This window comes from Prosopis cineraria, unplaced genomic scaffold (genome assembly GCF_029017545.1).
Source record: "Prosopis cineraria cultivar Desert tree isolate PC_DT_omini unplaced genomic scaffold, ASM2901754v1 PC12, whole genome shotgun sequence".
NCBI lineage: Eukaryota > Viridiplantae > Streptophyta > Magnoliopsida > Fabales > Fabaceae > Prosopis > Prosopis cineraria.
In genome coordinates, this window is record NW_026555343.1 from 38,049,066 (window position 1) to 38,063,854 (window position 14,789).

At 32.5% G+C, this 14,789-nt stretch overlaps 1 protein-coding gene across 3 annotated transcripts; it reads right to left on the minus strand.

The window, feature by feature from the left end:
• Positions 1 to 4,245: 4,245 nt before the first annotated feature.
• On the minus strand, positions 4,246 to 9,568 carry LOC129289476 (hexokinase-1-like). 3 transcript variants are annotated; one of them, XM_054926245.1, is made up of 9 exons: positions 9,085 to 9,568; positions 7,814 to 7,964; positions 7,539 to 7,721; positions 6,615 to 6,689; positions 6,317 to 6,472; positions 6,103 to 6,201; positions 5,873 to 6,003; positions 5,544 to 5,625; positions 4,246 to 4,896 (listed from the first exon to the last, which is right to left on the minus strand). In XM_054926245.1, exons 1-9 carry the CDS (start codon positions 9,354 to 9,356, stop codon positions 4,561 to 4,563), a joined length of 1,485 nt encoding a protein of 494 aa, XP_054782220.1. In that variant the 5' UTR covers positions 9,357 to 9,568; the 3' UTR covers positions 4,246 to 4,560. The 3 variants fall into 3 exon arrangements, with proteins under 3 accessions (XP_054782220.1, XP_054782222.1, XP_054782221.1); XM_054926247.1 differs by lacking the exon at positions 9,085 to 9,568 and adding an exon at positions 8,649 to 8,770; XM_054926246.1 differs by lacking the exon at positions 6,615 to 6,689.
• Between the last annotated feature and the right edge of the window lie 5,221 nt (positions 9,569 to 14,789).

The following is a 14,789-nucleotide window of genomic DNA, read 5'->3' on the forward strand; positions in this document are numbered from 1 at the left end:
TTCATTCTTCTTCTCTCTGACTTGGAATTTGATGATGTTGTTTTATAATCACATGAGTTGTTGAATGGTCATTTAAGGATAGGAATGTAGCTTAATTGTCACTCTCACCAATATTTGTACAGAGTTGTGTTTCTATCAAATTATATTTATCTCTCTCACTCTTGTACTTTATGCGTGTGCTATATAAATATATAATTGAATTAAGACATAGTTTAGGAATTTGAAGTGATCCATGTACTTTGTAGCTTCAATGTTCAATTAGGTTAGGAGTTTGGCGTAAAAGTAATAATTCAATTAAATTGCATTCGAATCACTCCGGAAAATACCTTATTAACTAATACAGAGGAAGTAATTTTTAACATTTACACGAATTTGAATTCAAAACATCATACATAAATAGGTATGGCTTCTTTCACTAAAAACAAGTATGGAGCTCATAGTTTATTACTATAGGAACTTATGTAAATGGTAAATCACAATGCTGGCTCAATATTGAAAGCGCAGGGCTTGGCAATTACGATGTTCAGGTTAGTAAATTGCACTTGTAGCCTAAAAATATAAATTGCATTATTTACATGGTAAAAGTATCCTAATTTTTTTGGCAAAAAAAAATCTAATTAATCTTATATAAAATAACTAAATATATGGAGTCAAAAGGAATATAATATTTGAACTTAAATTAAAAGGAGACATTTTGAAATAACAAGTATAAAATGTGTCTATACTTTGTAAGGAGTTTTGAGTTAAGTTGCGCTATTTATAAGTTATAAATGCAATAATTTTCGTATAGATATATTGAGTCTAATTCATTAAACTATTATATCATTTAATTAAACTGAATTCTTCTGCTTCCACTGTAATTCTCTTCGTAATGCAATATATTTTATTAAGGAAAAACAAAACCAAAAACCAAAAACAATATGGGATTTCTTCCTCACTCTCCTAAGACTAAGTAAGAACTCACTATTTTACATATTCGAAAGTAATAAGACATACAAATTTAAAAACAATGCTTAACAAATTAACAAAACAAGACCTAAAATCGTTAAATATTGTTGACAGGAATAAATATATCAACGTTAATTAATAAAAACAACTTTTGCACTCTATTCTGGATTTTTGCAGAGAGTTACACAATAACATCTTTAATTTTCTCAAACTCCTACATCTAAGGCTCATAACACGGTGACAAAATACCCCTTCATCAACCTATGACTATATCGAGCCAGCTTCAAATTTTGTCAATTTATCCACCAATACATATTATCAAATAAGTATCCGCAAAACGAGATCTTGATTAGATCAATACAAGCTGAGATCCACATCAAGAACCACATATATATATCAGCAATAACATCTACAATAAAAAGAAATGCAGCTATATATCAGTATATATCTGCGATATATTATATTCTTCTTCATCCTCAATATATAATACAGTATTATTTGCCTGGCTTCAGCCTGTGTGCCATAGCTTTAGACACAGTACGAATGGATCAAAGTGATATGAAAAGATATACAGATGGAACAATCATGGAGTATTATTGCTGATGATCACCTCATAATAATCAGTTTGTTCTTCTTCCTCAGTTGGATTCACCGTACTTGTGTGCATATTTTGATCTGAAATTATAACCTCCGAGTCTCTGGCCATGGGAGAAAGAAGAAAATGAAGCAGAAAGTTTTGCTGAATGAAGAGGAAGAAAATTAAAAGGTCAAGCTAATGAATGGCTTTTGGAAAATAGTAAGTGGTGCATGCTTTTCTCTACATCACTTATATTATATTAATAATGGATAATAAATTGGATATAACCACACACACATACATTACTATTTGTTTTTTTGACCCTTTGCTTCTTGCTAGCCAAAGGAGTAATCATATAATAATCTATACTTGTATTGGAGGGAATCATTTCATCATTTTTAGCCCTATGGGAGTGCTTATTTTTTTGCCCAACGGGAGTAATCATATCTGTATTTCTACATCACTTATATTATATTAATAATGGATAATAAATTGGATATAACCACATATACATTACTTTTCGTTTTTTTGACCCTTTGCTTCTTGCTAGCCAAAGAAGTAATCATATAATAATCTGTATTTGTATAAGAGGAAATCCTTTCATCATTTTCTCTTTTTTGTTTGTATTATAATTATACTCATTTGCATTTTTTTAATGATATATTAAAATAAGGGAATAAGTTTCATATATATAAGGACTAATTTCTGCATTTAGAAGAGAATATTTAAATCCATCTTGACTTCTTGAGACGTTGCACGCACTCAAAACGAAATCGTTTGAAAAGTGTAGAAATTTAAATTACTCTTCGTATAACAAGATAAAATGTGCCATGACAATGACCAATAGAGTGTTGAAACTTTTGATTGGACTATGAAAATAGAATGGAAACTATTCATTGTTGAATTAACCTTAATTTAAATCTATGTATTTCGAAGAAAAATTAACCTACCTATAGACAGTAACGAGGCTGATTAATTTCTCAACAAAGAGATTATTATTTTCTTTATGGTTAAGTGAGTTCAATCTAAGATCATCCATGTTAATTGCTCCTACTACTAACCAGCAAGAGAGACAAATATGCAGTTAGTTAGTGTGCGTGGGGATGACATCAGTCAATCAAAAAATAAAAAGTAAACACTAAAATATTTGAAAATTTACTCTAGTGATTTGGTCTAAAAGTTTGCTATTCTCATTTTATGATTTGGAACTCTCAAAATAAAAGTTTGCAAGTGAGATTTGCTAATATTTAAAGGAAAAATTTGTCAAATATATTATTATTTAAAAATTATTTTCCTTCACAAATTAACAAATCTTACTTTCAAATTTGTGTTTTAAGGTTTGCAAATTTGCAAATGATAATAACAAATAACTGAAAATGTTCCTCTGTATGAAAGTTTTTTCCCTTTACAAATTAAAAAATTCTAATCGCAATTGCTTGTTTTGAGAGTAGCAAATTTTTAGACTAATCCATTAAAGCATCTTTGGTCCTTTTCAAATATTTTAATCCTTTTTTAAGTTTAATTCAATCTTCTTTTCTTTTAATATATATATATATATATATATATATTAATCTCCTATAATGTCAACATTTGAGCAAGTGGGTCTAAAAATATGTCAACTAGAGTTTGATTGGAAGGAAGACGGCAACGATATGGCGCACGTATTTAAACATTCTTGTTTTTCTTCAATGGGGTAGCCCCTTTGGTCAAAACATAATCACTATGTCAACCATTTATACTTTTCTTTTTTGTATCTATTCGTTTGTAGTTTGGAATCTCCGATAACATATGTTTTTTTTTGTCCTAAGAATTAGATGTGTTTTTTTCTCATTCAATGCACATGATAAATGATAATTATCTAATAGCTAATATTTTTATGGAAATTAAAGATGTATTGATTTGAACAAATTTTAGGTTAAAAATCCAAAATGCAAAGAACTACAGAGAAAAGTAAAAAATACAGACAAACATGATGGAAAAGGGACAAGGAAAGCCATGGAGCTCTGTGTAAGGTGCACCATCCATGAGGCATGTACATTGTACATAGTTAATTATTAAAAAAAAAGGAAAAATAATCATCCAATAGATAATATTTCACTTAGACTAAGTTGCACCAAGTTAAATTTAAAAACTGAATTAAATTAAAATTATAAAGACCGGGTTATAATGAATCAAAATTACGGAGACTGAATTGCAATAAGTCAAAACCACATTTAAAAAGTTATCTAAATACCCTCATTTATTAAAAACTACAACGGTAAATGAGAAGCAACTCTAACTTATATCTGAATTCTAATTAAATCAATTCTACCCAAAATCATGTTTACAATTCAAATTTACCCAGACTCCTTTATCCAACACTAAAAGCACCAGTTAATATATATGTATTGATGATCTACGCAATAATACCAATAACCATGAGTATTACTCAAGAATCCGTTAGGCAGAGTTGAAAATATAGCCAACGATAAAATAAGGCAACAGGAAAACTTAATTAGCATGCTATATATGCGCACCAATTAACGCAATGGGATTTGTCTTTGATTGCAACATGGACCAAACCTAAATTTTTGTTCTGGAAACCAAATGAAAGTTATCACTTTTCTCCAATACCATCAATATCATGTTTTGTCAATTTTTTTAATATGAGAAAATATGATCTTTTTCACAACTTTTGTTTTCATGTCAATAAAATATCCTTTACATAAACAAAGTCTATCTAAAAAATCTCTCCTCTTCATTCATGCAGCTAGAAAAGGTCTCTTCAACATGAAATGCAGCTTCCATTGCTCACAAGTACTTCAAACACAAAGTTTACATACCAGAGAATCTCCCATGTAAAATAGATATTTTTCTCAATGAATAATATAAACGAATCAAAAGAGATGATCACAGTCAAGGGGCAACAATTGCAAAACTGCCCCAGAATTATCAATGTACAAGTCATCCCTACTTGTACGAAGAAAGGATCATCAATGGATAATAGCCTAAAAAAAAAATGTAATAACTCATATCACTTTTGCTATAAGTTGCCATCAATCAAGGTACTGTGAATGAGAGGCAGCAAGAAGGGCTGCACCGATGCCCGAACCATCATTCGCGTGCTCAATGCAAATAGTTTTAGAGACATCTTCACCGAGCAATTCACTTAGGGTGTTCTCCAAGCACTTGCTGTACTCTGCGTAATGCTCATATAATCCACCATCCATGGCAATAACGCTCTTCTGATTCTCGTCATCCACGAGGGTGTCTCTCCCTAGTTTCTTCAAGATCCCCAAGATGCCAGCAGCCGCAAGACGAGCACCGCGTGTAGCAACTATGTTGCATAGCTGAACAACCACCTTCCTCACTTCCAGGGAGGTATCTGGTATCTAAAATTGAAAACAAAAGCACAGGTCAATAAGACAAAGTTCATATCTTGTTTGTGTCTTTAATTAATATGAGAAGATTAAGTTGTTCATGAAAAGTTCTTGATGGGGTAGTGTGGGATACCAAGTCTCATATTTAGTAGTATGTGACATTCAATGGGATATTTAAGCAAGTTGATTCTCCCACTTCAACAGTTAGCTTTTGAGGTAGAGATACCTATTTCATTTAGGTATCCATCAATTGATATTAAAGTCTGGTTATTAGCGATTTCAAAGAGGGCTGCTCATGGAGGGTTTTGACAGGCAAGAGGTCGAGTTAAGTACCATGGAATGTAGCCACCGTTAGGACGTCAGCTTTCCATGGGAAACCAATTGATGGAGAAGTCCCATATGGAGTAATATGGGATGCTTAATGGGGTATTTAAGTGGGTTCGTTCTCCTAACTCAACAGCTAGCTTTTGAATAGGGTTCCCCATCCCACCTAAGTACCTATTAGTTCCTCAAAACTGCAAAATTGAGAACTTAAGATGTCTGTGCACTCAAAACATAACAAATGCATTCCAATACAAAATGTGAAAATCATTGTATAGGTGCTATAAAGGCCAGTCTAAGTAAACCTTTTCCCAACAAAAGAGAAATATTATCCTAACCTCCAAGACGTTCTTCAGTGTGCTTCTAACCACATTGAGATCAGCAGATGTATCATGGTGCATCACAGACATGTCCGGGGTCCTAAACATCCAAAGCTATGGTCATGAACTTATAATAAAACAGTTTTACAGCACTTCCATTAATTAAAAGCATAGAAATCTTGGCATTTTAAAAAGCTTGCTATATCATGACCAAGTGACAGCAATATTGTAGACATTCAAGTTCAATGAAAAGTAGGAAACAGTTATAGTAAGGCAAGATTTTTATCATGTTTAATTGATGTTATAAAAGAAATAACACAACAGCGGCTGACCAGATAGCATTATACCTTAATATAAATTGAACTTTCAATTTTGGAGGAACAGTATCACCGAATAAACAAGCTTCTTCAGCCATTCTGCATAGCACTCGGCGGACAATTTCTCCCAGATACATTCCAGAAATTAACTTCTCAAAAATCTGGAAACATCATAGAGTACTTTAGAAGAAGTGATATAACTTTATCAAGCCAAATGAAACAGAACATAGAATACAATTATACAAGAACCATAAGCTGACCTGATCACCAGGGTTTAAACTATCGGCATCTAGTGAAAGATCGTACTCAGTTAATGGAAGATGTGATGAACGGAAGTTTCCCCACTCCATGTTAATAACCTGAAGCCATAAATTCAGACAGGCTTCAATTTGCATTCTACTATTCTTATCAGATGTTTTGCAGGCCTCATTAAGATAAAGATTTGAGTGAACCAAACCAAGATCAAAACCTCACCATTTCTCCAGAATTCGGCAAAAGACCATGCCATTTGGGTATTGCTTGAGCACGCTCCACATATGCTGCATTGGTTCCAGTACCTAAAATAACAGCAGCAATGACATCTTTGTTTGTATATCGACCTCCTGCTAATGTCCCAACTGTATCATTGACCTAAGATAAATAATGAAAGTAAGTTCAGATAGAAAGCATAACACATAGAATTGGTACTGTCTTTAGATCTGCCAATATCAGCTGGTAATTCAGAAGTTATGTAAGTTGATGTTTATGCAAAAGAACCCAACACTTCAATTACCAGAGCTGTTACACGCATATCCAAACCTTTTCTCTCAATGGCTTTTGTCAATTCTGCCACAACGTCCTGACCAACCTATTGATAGAGTAACAAATAAAATTGGTATGCATGGAGAAATTATAACAATAAAGAAAGGCTGTTTCCTTGGTGTATGCCCACGCTTCATCAAAAGAGACAGTTGAAACATGAGAAATTATAAAATAAGTAAGGTCTTGAAGTCTATTTATGAATTTGTGCCCCAAATTATAACTACAGCCCAATTTCATACTGAAAGGCAAAATTGGAAAGAAATATGAAAGACATGGAAAAATGATTTAGCTGAAAAGTTCTAACTGATTCGTTTCATAAAATGTAAGGTTAACAAGAGATAATGGCTGGGTTCTCATGAATTTCGTCTCTGGTCAGTGATGCTATGAGCAAATAGCAAGAGCCGAAAGCAAGATTGTATAGCTTCATCAGACTTCTAAGAAAATAGATGCAATTACTCTAAACCTTTTCAAAAATTATTGAGATAATTAACACCCTGTCTCAAGTTATGATGCAGATCAAGTTAGCTGAGGCATAGGGCAGACTATATAATCTTCTAAGGGTGTCTAAGTTATCAAAGAGAGCAGCCATACATGTTTCACCAATTACCTTGTGAATTTTTCTCAAAGAAGAAAAACTCTGACAGCATATATAATAAAATTATGAATTAAATTCATAAAATTAATCATGTTGCCAATTTATACTATCAATATTACAAAAATAGAAAAAGATAAGATAAACGTATAGAAGATGTCATGCATATTGTTCTTATTGTTGTTGATGCAGATTCTTTTTTTTCTTCGATTGAAATATGCAGGTCTTGCAAGCGTAATATGCTTCAATACTAAAGAATATGGAAAAAGGGAAAGGAAAAAAAAAAAAAAAAAGAGGATGAACCGCGTCATCTATGGAGAAGCCTTTTGTCCACTTGATGAGGTTTCCAGAAGCAATTGATGTTTGCATAATAGGGAATGAAAAGGTAAAACCTAACTCCCTTTGTCTACCAAGAGGAACTTGAAAATCTTGACCTTCATTGGCAACAAATTTTGCAACTTCTGCTGCAATATAGTCAAAGAGTTCCTGATTCAAAATGTTCTTTAAATTAATTATAGCTCTCACTCAGCTTGAATAAAGCAAAATTGAACGACAGTTCTTAGGCAATAAGAGCTTACATCTGCTGTCCCAACCATTAAGTTAGTAGGAATTGACACCTCAGTAAATTCTTGATTAATAACACCACCATCCTTCCCTCCCAGTTGCACTCGCAACACACGGAAGTTCGTTCCTCCAAGGTCCAATGCATAAAATAATCCTTCCTCATTCCTGAAAGGAGAGGGATACACAATAACAGCCAAACAGTAAGCATTTGATTATCTGCTCACCATCTCAATGCTAAATTTAAAGAATTGAACCGGGACGGAAAATATGAGCAAATTTTCAGTTCAACTCTAAAAGCTTAGATGTTGATGTATGAGATACTGATACTGCACTGATCTTAGACAATATAACGGATACAAGTGTCAAAGATGAAACAGAGTTTTTAAAAAAATTGTCAATTTATTTTCTATGCCATGCATACCCAAAAGAGAATCTAATTCAGGCATCCTGATTTTCAATACCAAATTTGAAAACTCAGATAATTAAGAAATATTCATATCACATATATATTCTAACTTTCCACAATGAGGCATATCAAACATCTACGTGGAAGACTCCCCAGTCACAGATGCTGGTCTTTGAAGTCGCAATTCTCAAATTGTTTCCCAGCAAAGATAGAAACATATAAAACAGAAAACATCGAGTTAACACAAGAGGACTGAGTAAATTCTTGCTTTGCAGCCCGCAGGAACCTATTTTATTAAGACACAGGCAAATCACACGAGAAAATGACACCATTACCAAGAACACAAGCAAGCAGCAATTTTGCATTGGGGCAAAAGCACTTTGTGAGCACAGAATTTGAATAATCAATCAGAGGATCAACAAGAGAAATCGACAATTATTTACCAAATGATTGTTTGGACTTGACAAATGAACAAATCAATCACCAACAACTGAAACAAAATGAATGAACTAATAAGCAGGAGAATTCCAACACAAAAAAAAAATGACATGTTTAACACACAATCAGACCATGCAAGGCGCCCTCTAAAATCTGAGTTTTTTTTTTTTTTTTTTGGGCTAGGGGCCGTCTTGTTAAACTGAAATCAATGAAATCATGAAGCACTTATTTATACCCAACTCAGATAACATTGAAATAGAGGATCAAACGCTACCACTGAAACTGATACAAATAAATAACGAACACAACATGATAGAGACACCATGACACGGGAAAAAAGAGCGCTCAAGCTCGCCTACCAATTAATGACAAATTAAAGTGTGGTGTCATGTCAGTGATTCATAGATCAAATGAGAAATTACAGAGTGCGAGTCATGATACCCATTTGGAAGATTATCAACATATGTGAGGAGCATCTTGAGCTTGCTTCCACCTTCTGAGGCAAGCCCGGCGTGCATTTCCACCGTCATTGCATCGGCGACCTGCTTCAGCTTCCCGATGGGAGTGGCGCACTTTTCCTCCAGCTCCTGTAAAATGACCATCGCTCTGGCCCACAGTCGTGATTTCTTCATGTGGTGGCGCACCAGAAGAACCGCCACCGCACACGCAGTCGCGGCACCTATCACTGTAGCTCCGATAACCACCCTCCTCATTTGGGTTAACTCAGAACAATCAATCCAAAAGCTCTGACCTTTGGCGGAAAAAATGGATCCCAATAATAAAGTTGAAAAGAGTGTGGAACTATATTATATATATATATAGGTTCCTTGACTTGAAAGATTGGATTGGAAGGTTTGGGGGGGCGATGTGGCGTTGTCCAAGTGAGATTGGATGGGAAACGAACATAAATTTGGTGAGAGGTGGCCACATACGGGAATTGGACCAAGATAGTGAGTGACAAGACAAATGCCTTCTGTAGAAACAAGGAACGTGACAGCACACGAGTTAAATAATAGAGAGTGGATAGGACTCGTAAATTTAAAAAATTATTTAATTGTTATAATTTTTTTCTGTGAACATCTGGATTATAGACCTGTGGTTTTAAATAATTTCTAGCTTTAAACATTAAAATTAAAAATATGGTCAAATCCTTGTTTTGACGTGTTGGATCTTATGTGACTGACCTCTTCTATTTTTATTACATGCCACTTGATTTCCACCTTATTTATAAGATAAAAGAGAAAATAATTTTTATCATATTTATATGTTTATCATTAAATTTTTATTATAATTTTTTTCTTTTACCCCATACTTAAATCCTTTGAAGTTGATATCTGTAAATTTGTGTGAAGTTTGTCTTAAAAAAAAACAAAGAAAGAGAAGATTTTATATTTCATAAAAAATAATAAAATGCAAAAAAATATTTTTTGGTAAATAAATGACAAAAAATATTTAAAAAAACTACATATAAATTCACACATCTCAATTTTAGGATATTTAAATCCCTTACCCCCTTTACATGTTGATGAAATAAAATATACACTCTTTGTTAAAAAATGTAAGGCATTTTTTAGGAGTTAGATGTTAAAAATGTAAAGCATTCTTAGACTTTTAAGGTGTAATTATTGTCTTTTTTTTAAAGCGCCTTTATTGATAATGACTTTATATTTATTGTAGGGTATTTAATAGGGTAAATATAAAAAGATAGAGTTAGTTAAAAAGTAGGTGACTACTTTATTGAAGGGTGAGATTCGATTAGAAATGCCTTACATTTTTAAACAGAGGGAGTATTATTAAAGTATATATATTTAATAAGATTATGGCTGTAAATTTTTTAAATTCTTAAATGGAATTGTTAAGTTTTAAGATTCTTATTTATTTTAATAAAATATATTACAAATAATTTATAAATAAAATGGGATGGAGTATTGCACTTGTCTGCATCAATGAATAAATAATATTTTTATCCAGGTGAGGTGAGGCGGGAGTTGAAACTTTCTTAAAATGAAAAAAAAAAAAAAACAAATAATAATGTGATATAGTTTCAATTTAATGATATAGGCATAGCGGCCAATAAAGTGAAATTGAGAGAGAGAGAATAAAGAAAAATAAAGCGCAGAATCATTCGGCGAGGAAGCATGTAAAACAAACATTGAGGACGACATGCAGTCAATGAGTGTCCGATATGCGTGTGTGTTTCATTTGTATGTGAAACGAATGGGCACACTATTCACATGCAGTAAAGAATGTGACTTGTTATGAATTTTAGGTTTTTTATTAATTATCGAGGTATCAATGATGATATAAGGCAATTGAATGATAACTCAAAATGTTACAGTATGTCATCTCACAAAGAATAATATTAATTAAAGTAACCTCATAATTGAAAAAAATTTAATTTATAAGTTTACTCAAGTATAAAAAATACAAATGACTTAAATGTTTAAATAGACTTTTAAAAATCTAAATGATATAATTTTAGCTAATTTAAGATTTTAAATGGATAGATCATATCTTAATGGATATATCTTATGCTTATTTGAATTTAAAATGAGTCAAGGTTTAACTTTGTTCCTATACTTTTTTTTGAAGAGCACTGGGCACTTTATATTCTTAAGTAGGGTATAAATTTCTCCCTGAATTATTTTTTAAGGGAGCAAATATTCCCTTCTGTCAAATATTTGTTTCTTCTCCTCGTTATCTAATGACTTTTCAAGGTGTGGGCCCTACAAAAAAATGTCCTTCTCATCATCTTCTTCATTCTTCCCCTCTACTGTCGCACTATTTTTTTTTCAAGTAGGATCAAATGTTGAGCTTGAGCCACTAATTTTAGTTTTAATTTTGTGATCTCAACTGAATTCATTGCATAGGCCAAACCTAATTCAATCAACCTATCAAGCAAGAGAACTTGAAACATAGGAGATAATGTTGCTGCCAGTAGGCAATGGCAATTCCATCGTCAACAATGACACAATCACAATTATCTTCAAACGGCTTTTTGCTGGCATAGGAGAGAGTTGATTCTGGAGGTAGGGTGCAGAGCTCACTGAAGGTTGGGTAAAGAGCTAGCAAGGTTAAAGAAAAATGAAGAAAAGCTCACCACTGATGGATGAGAAGATCACCAATGCTAGGGTGAGAAGCTTGCTAATAATATTTTTTGCCACTTTTGTTGTCGCTAGCAATGACGAATCTATTGGTTCTTATTGCATCATCGACAAATGGTGGTTCAGCTTCGCCATTTCCTCTAAATCACTACTTTTGCATCTAGAATGTTGCTACCATTGTAACTAGAGGAGAGAAGAAGAATAAAGAAATGATGCCATGTAGAAGGTCAAAGGAAGTTTGACTAAGCCAAGTCAAATTTTCATGGACCCTACACCGGGACAAGTCATCATATAATGGGAGAACAAATAGCTATTTAATAGAAGGGGATTTTTGCTTCCTTAAAAAATAGTTCGGGAAGAATTTTGCCATACTTAAGGGTATAGGGTGCCTAGCGCTCTTAAAAATTGAGTACAGGGACAAAATTGAACCTTAACTCTTTAAAATAAAATAAACTAATTTTTCTAAACTTAAATTTAAAATTAAAATAAGATAAACTATTTTTTTAAAATTTAAGAAAAATAATAATAACTAAACTTATTGAATTTATGGGCCTAACCATCTTGGATTGGGCTCAATACATTAAGAGTCTTTCTTGAGTCTTATAGAACTCCATTTGCATTCATGATTCCTTGATTATTTAAAATATTTTAATTGATGAATTTAGAACTTCTTTCATCCTCTTAGCTCTGAATCTAGTCATTAGTCTTCCAATGCCCTACAATGAATTAAAGGTACTAAATGTTGGATTTTGACTCATCTCTTGATTTCTATCATTCCCTCCCTCTTGAAGAGGATTCATCCTCAAATTATATGTATCAAATAAAGAAAGGTCTATAATGTTAAATGTAACTAACACATTCTCATAGAAGCTAGAAAAGTCTATTTTGTAGGCATTATCATTAATTTATTTCTATACTTGAAAAGGTTCATTGCCTATTGGATGCAACTCTATCTTCCTCAAATTTAAAAATCTCCTAAACACCCAAATCCAATCTTCAAGTTCAGAGACAACTTTCTCATACCCTTTGTTAGCTTGCTTAGCATACTACTCATTTCATCATTCAACTAAAGCCTTCACCTCAAAAGGAGAATAAGACGTAGAATATGCATTTAGGCTTAAAGTAAGATTATGGCCAAATTTGCCTCCTTCAAGTGCATACTTATGTATTGAACCTTTAATATAGTGATTTGGGCTCTTAATACATATTATAGCCTCTTAATTATGAATATCTACAATCGAGCTTTCTTCTACTTAGATGACTCAACTTTGGATAACTAGGTGACATAGTATACCACCTAGGACTTGTTGCCACATATATTGTCATTTAAGACTTGATTGCCACATAAGATGCCATCTTGAAAGCCACCTAGAATGACATCATTCTACTTCTCTTGAAGAAGAGTCATCCTTGACTTTTGAGGATCTTCAAATGGTGAGCTTGAATATTTATTATCAACTTTCATCATTGTATCATCAAATTCGTCTTCCTCTTGTTCTTTTTCAACATTAAATGTTTCTTCCTCCTTTATTGATTCAACTTCTAGCTCATTTTCAAGGACAACAATTGTTATGGATTCTATCTACTTTGAATTAGAGCTAGTCTTTGAATTTATCTTTTTCTTGAGTTCTTGCTCTTTGTAGTTGAGGTTGCACTTGTAGAGAACAGGTGGTAACCAAAGCTTTAGTAGTTGATACACCTTCGCCATCATGTTTGGACTTGAATTCTTCCTTGGTCTCAGCCTTCGGGCATAGGCTTAGCTTCTTCTTAAGCCTTAGCATCCTTTAGTTTGGAGGTTGATTTAAAGATATTGTAATTAGAAGTTGTAAGTTTTGATTATTTCTCTCAAAAAAATTTCTCAATTTTGATAGCTTTATGCACAAGTTTTTCCTTATTTATAAAGGTCTACGTTTCCATTTTTCCTCTAATTTCTAGCCTAAGCCTATTAATAAATTGAATCTTGGAAGCTTTATCATCTTCATGTACTCCAACTCGCATCTTAAGTTCATCAAGCTCATGTGTATACTCCTTCACATCCATTGAACCTTGGCTAAACAACCACAACCTCCTTTTTAACTCCCTATAGTAGTACTTACGCACTTACTTGTTTCTCAAGTACTTACGCACTTACTTGTTTCTCAAGTACCTTTTAATCTTTTCCTAAGACTTTGGAGGTTTTTTATTGATGATTTGGTGCTTCAATAAAAAATCTTCCTACCATATTAGTACATAATTAAAAAATTGATGGGTAACGATTTTTACCTTCCTTTTACTAGGTATGTAATCGAAACATTTGCTTCATTTTAAATTCCTAATCAAGATTGACATATGAATTTAGATTACCCTTGAATTGTGGGTATTTAACCTTTTAGTCAGAAAGGCCAAATTTAGCTTGGGATTTTCTCCTCCTAGAATGAACTTCTTCTTCACTATAACCATCATGTTCATCTCCTTGGGAAACTTTCAATTCTTTAAGTTCTCTTATAAGTTTAGTAAGCTTCTCATAGAGAGGCTTAGCATAATCAACTTTAAGTTTTTAAGAAGAGTGTTCCCTTGAATAGGAATACTTACTCATGATGTACCTGAAAGGCTAGTGTAGCAAAGTAAAAAACTTGAACATCGCACACTCATTCATGTGTTTTACTCAATAAAATGTCACTTATGATTATCACTTTTTAACGTGAAGTTAAACACTTTTCACTCAATTCCAATTTGGCAAAATTCTAGGTGAGAAATAATAGTTTGAGATAATAGTTATGGTGAAACGAACATTAAGTTATAAAGGAAATGTAAAAGATGAGATATGAAAAGGTATGTGAGATAAAATAAAATTAATAGAATATGATAAGATAAGATATGTGGATAAGGTGGATAAAATAAGATAAAAGAAGATATGGTACATAAGATATGATAAGATTCGTTAAATCAAATATATATATATATATAATCAACTTATTCTCTATCAGACTGAATCTCGCTCTCTTTATCTTGTTTTTTTTAAAAAAAAAACTTTTTCAGATCAACTTTTCTTTTCAACTCTTT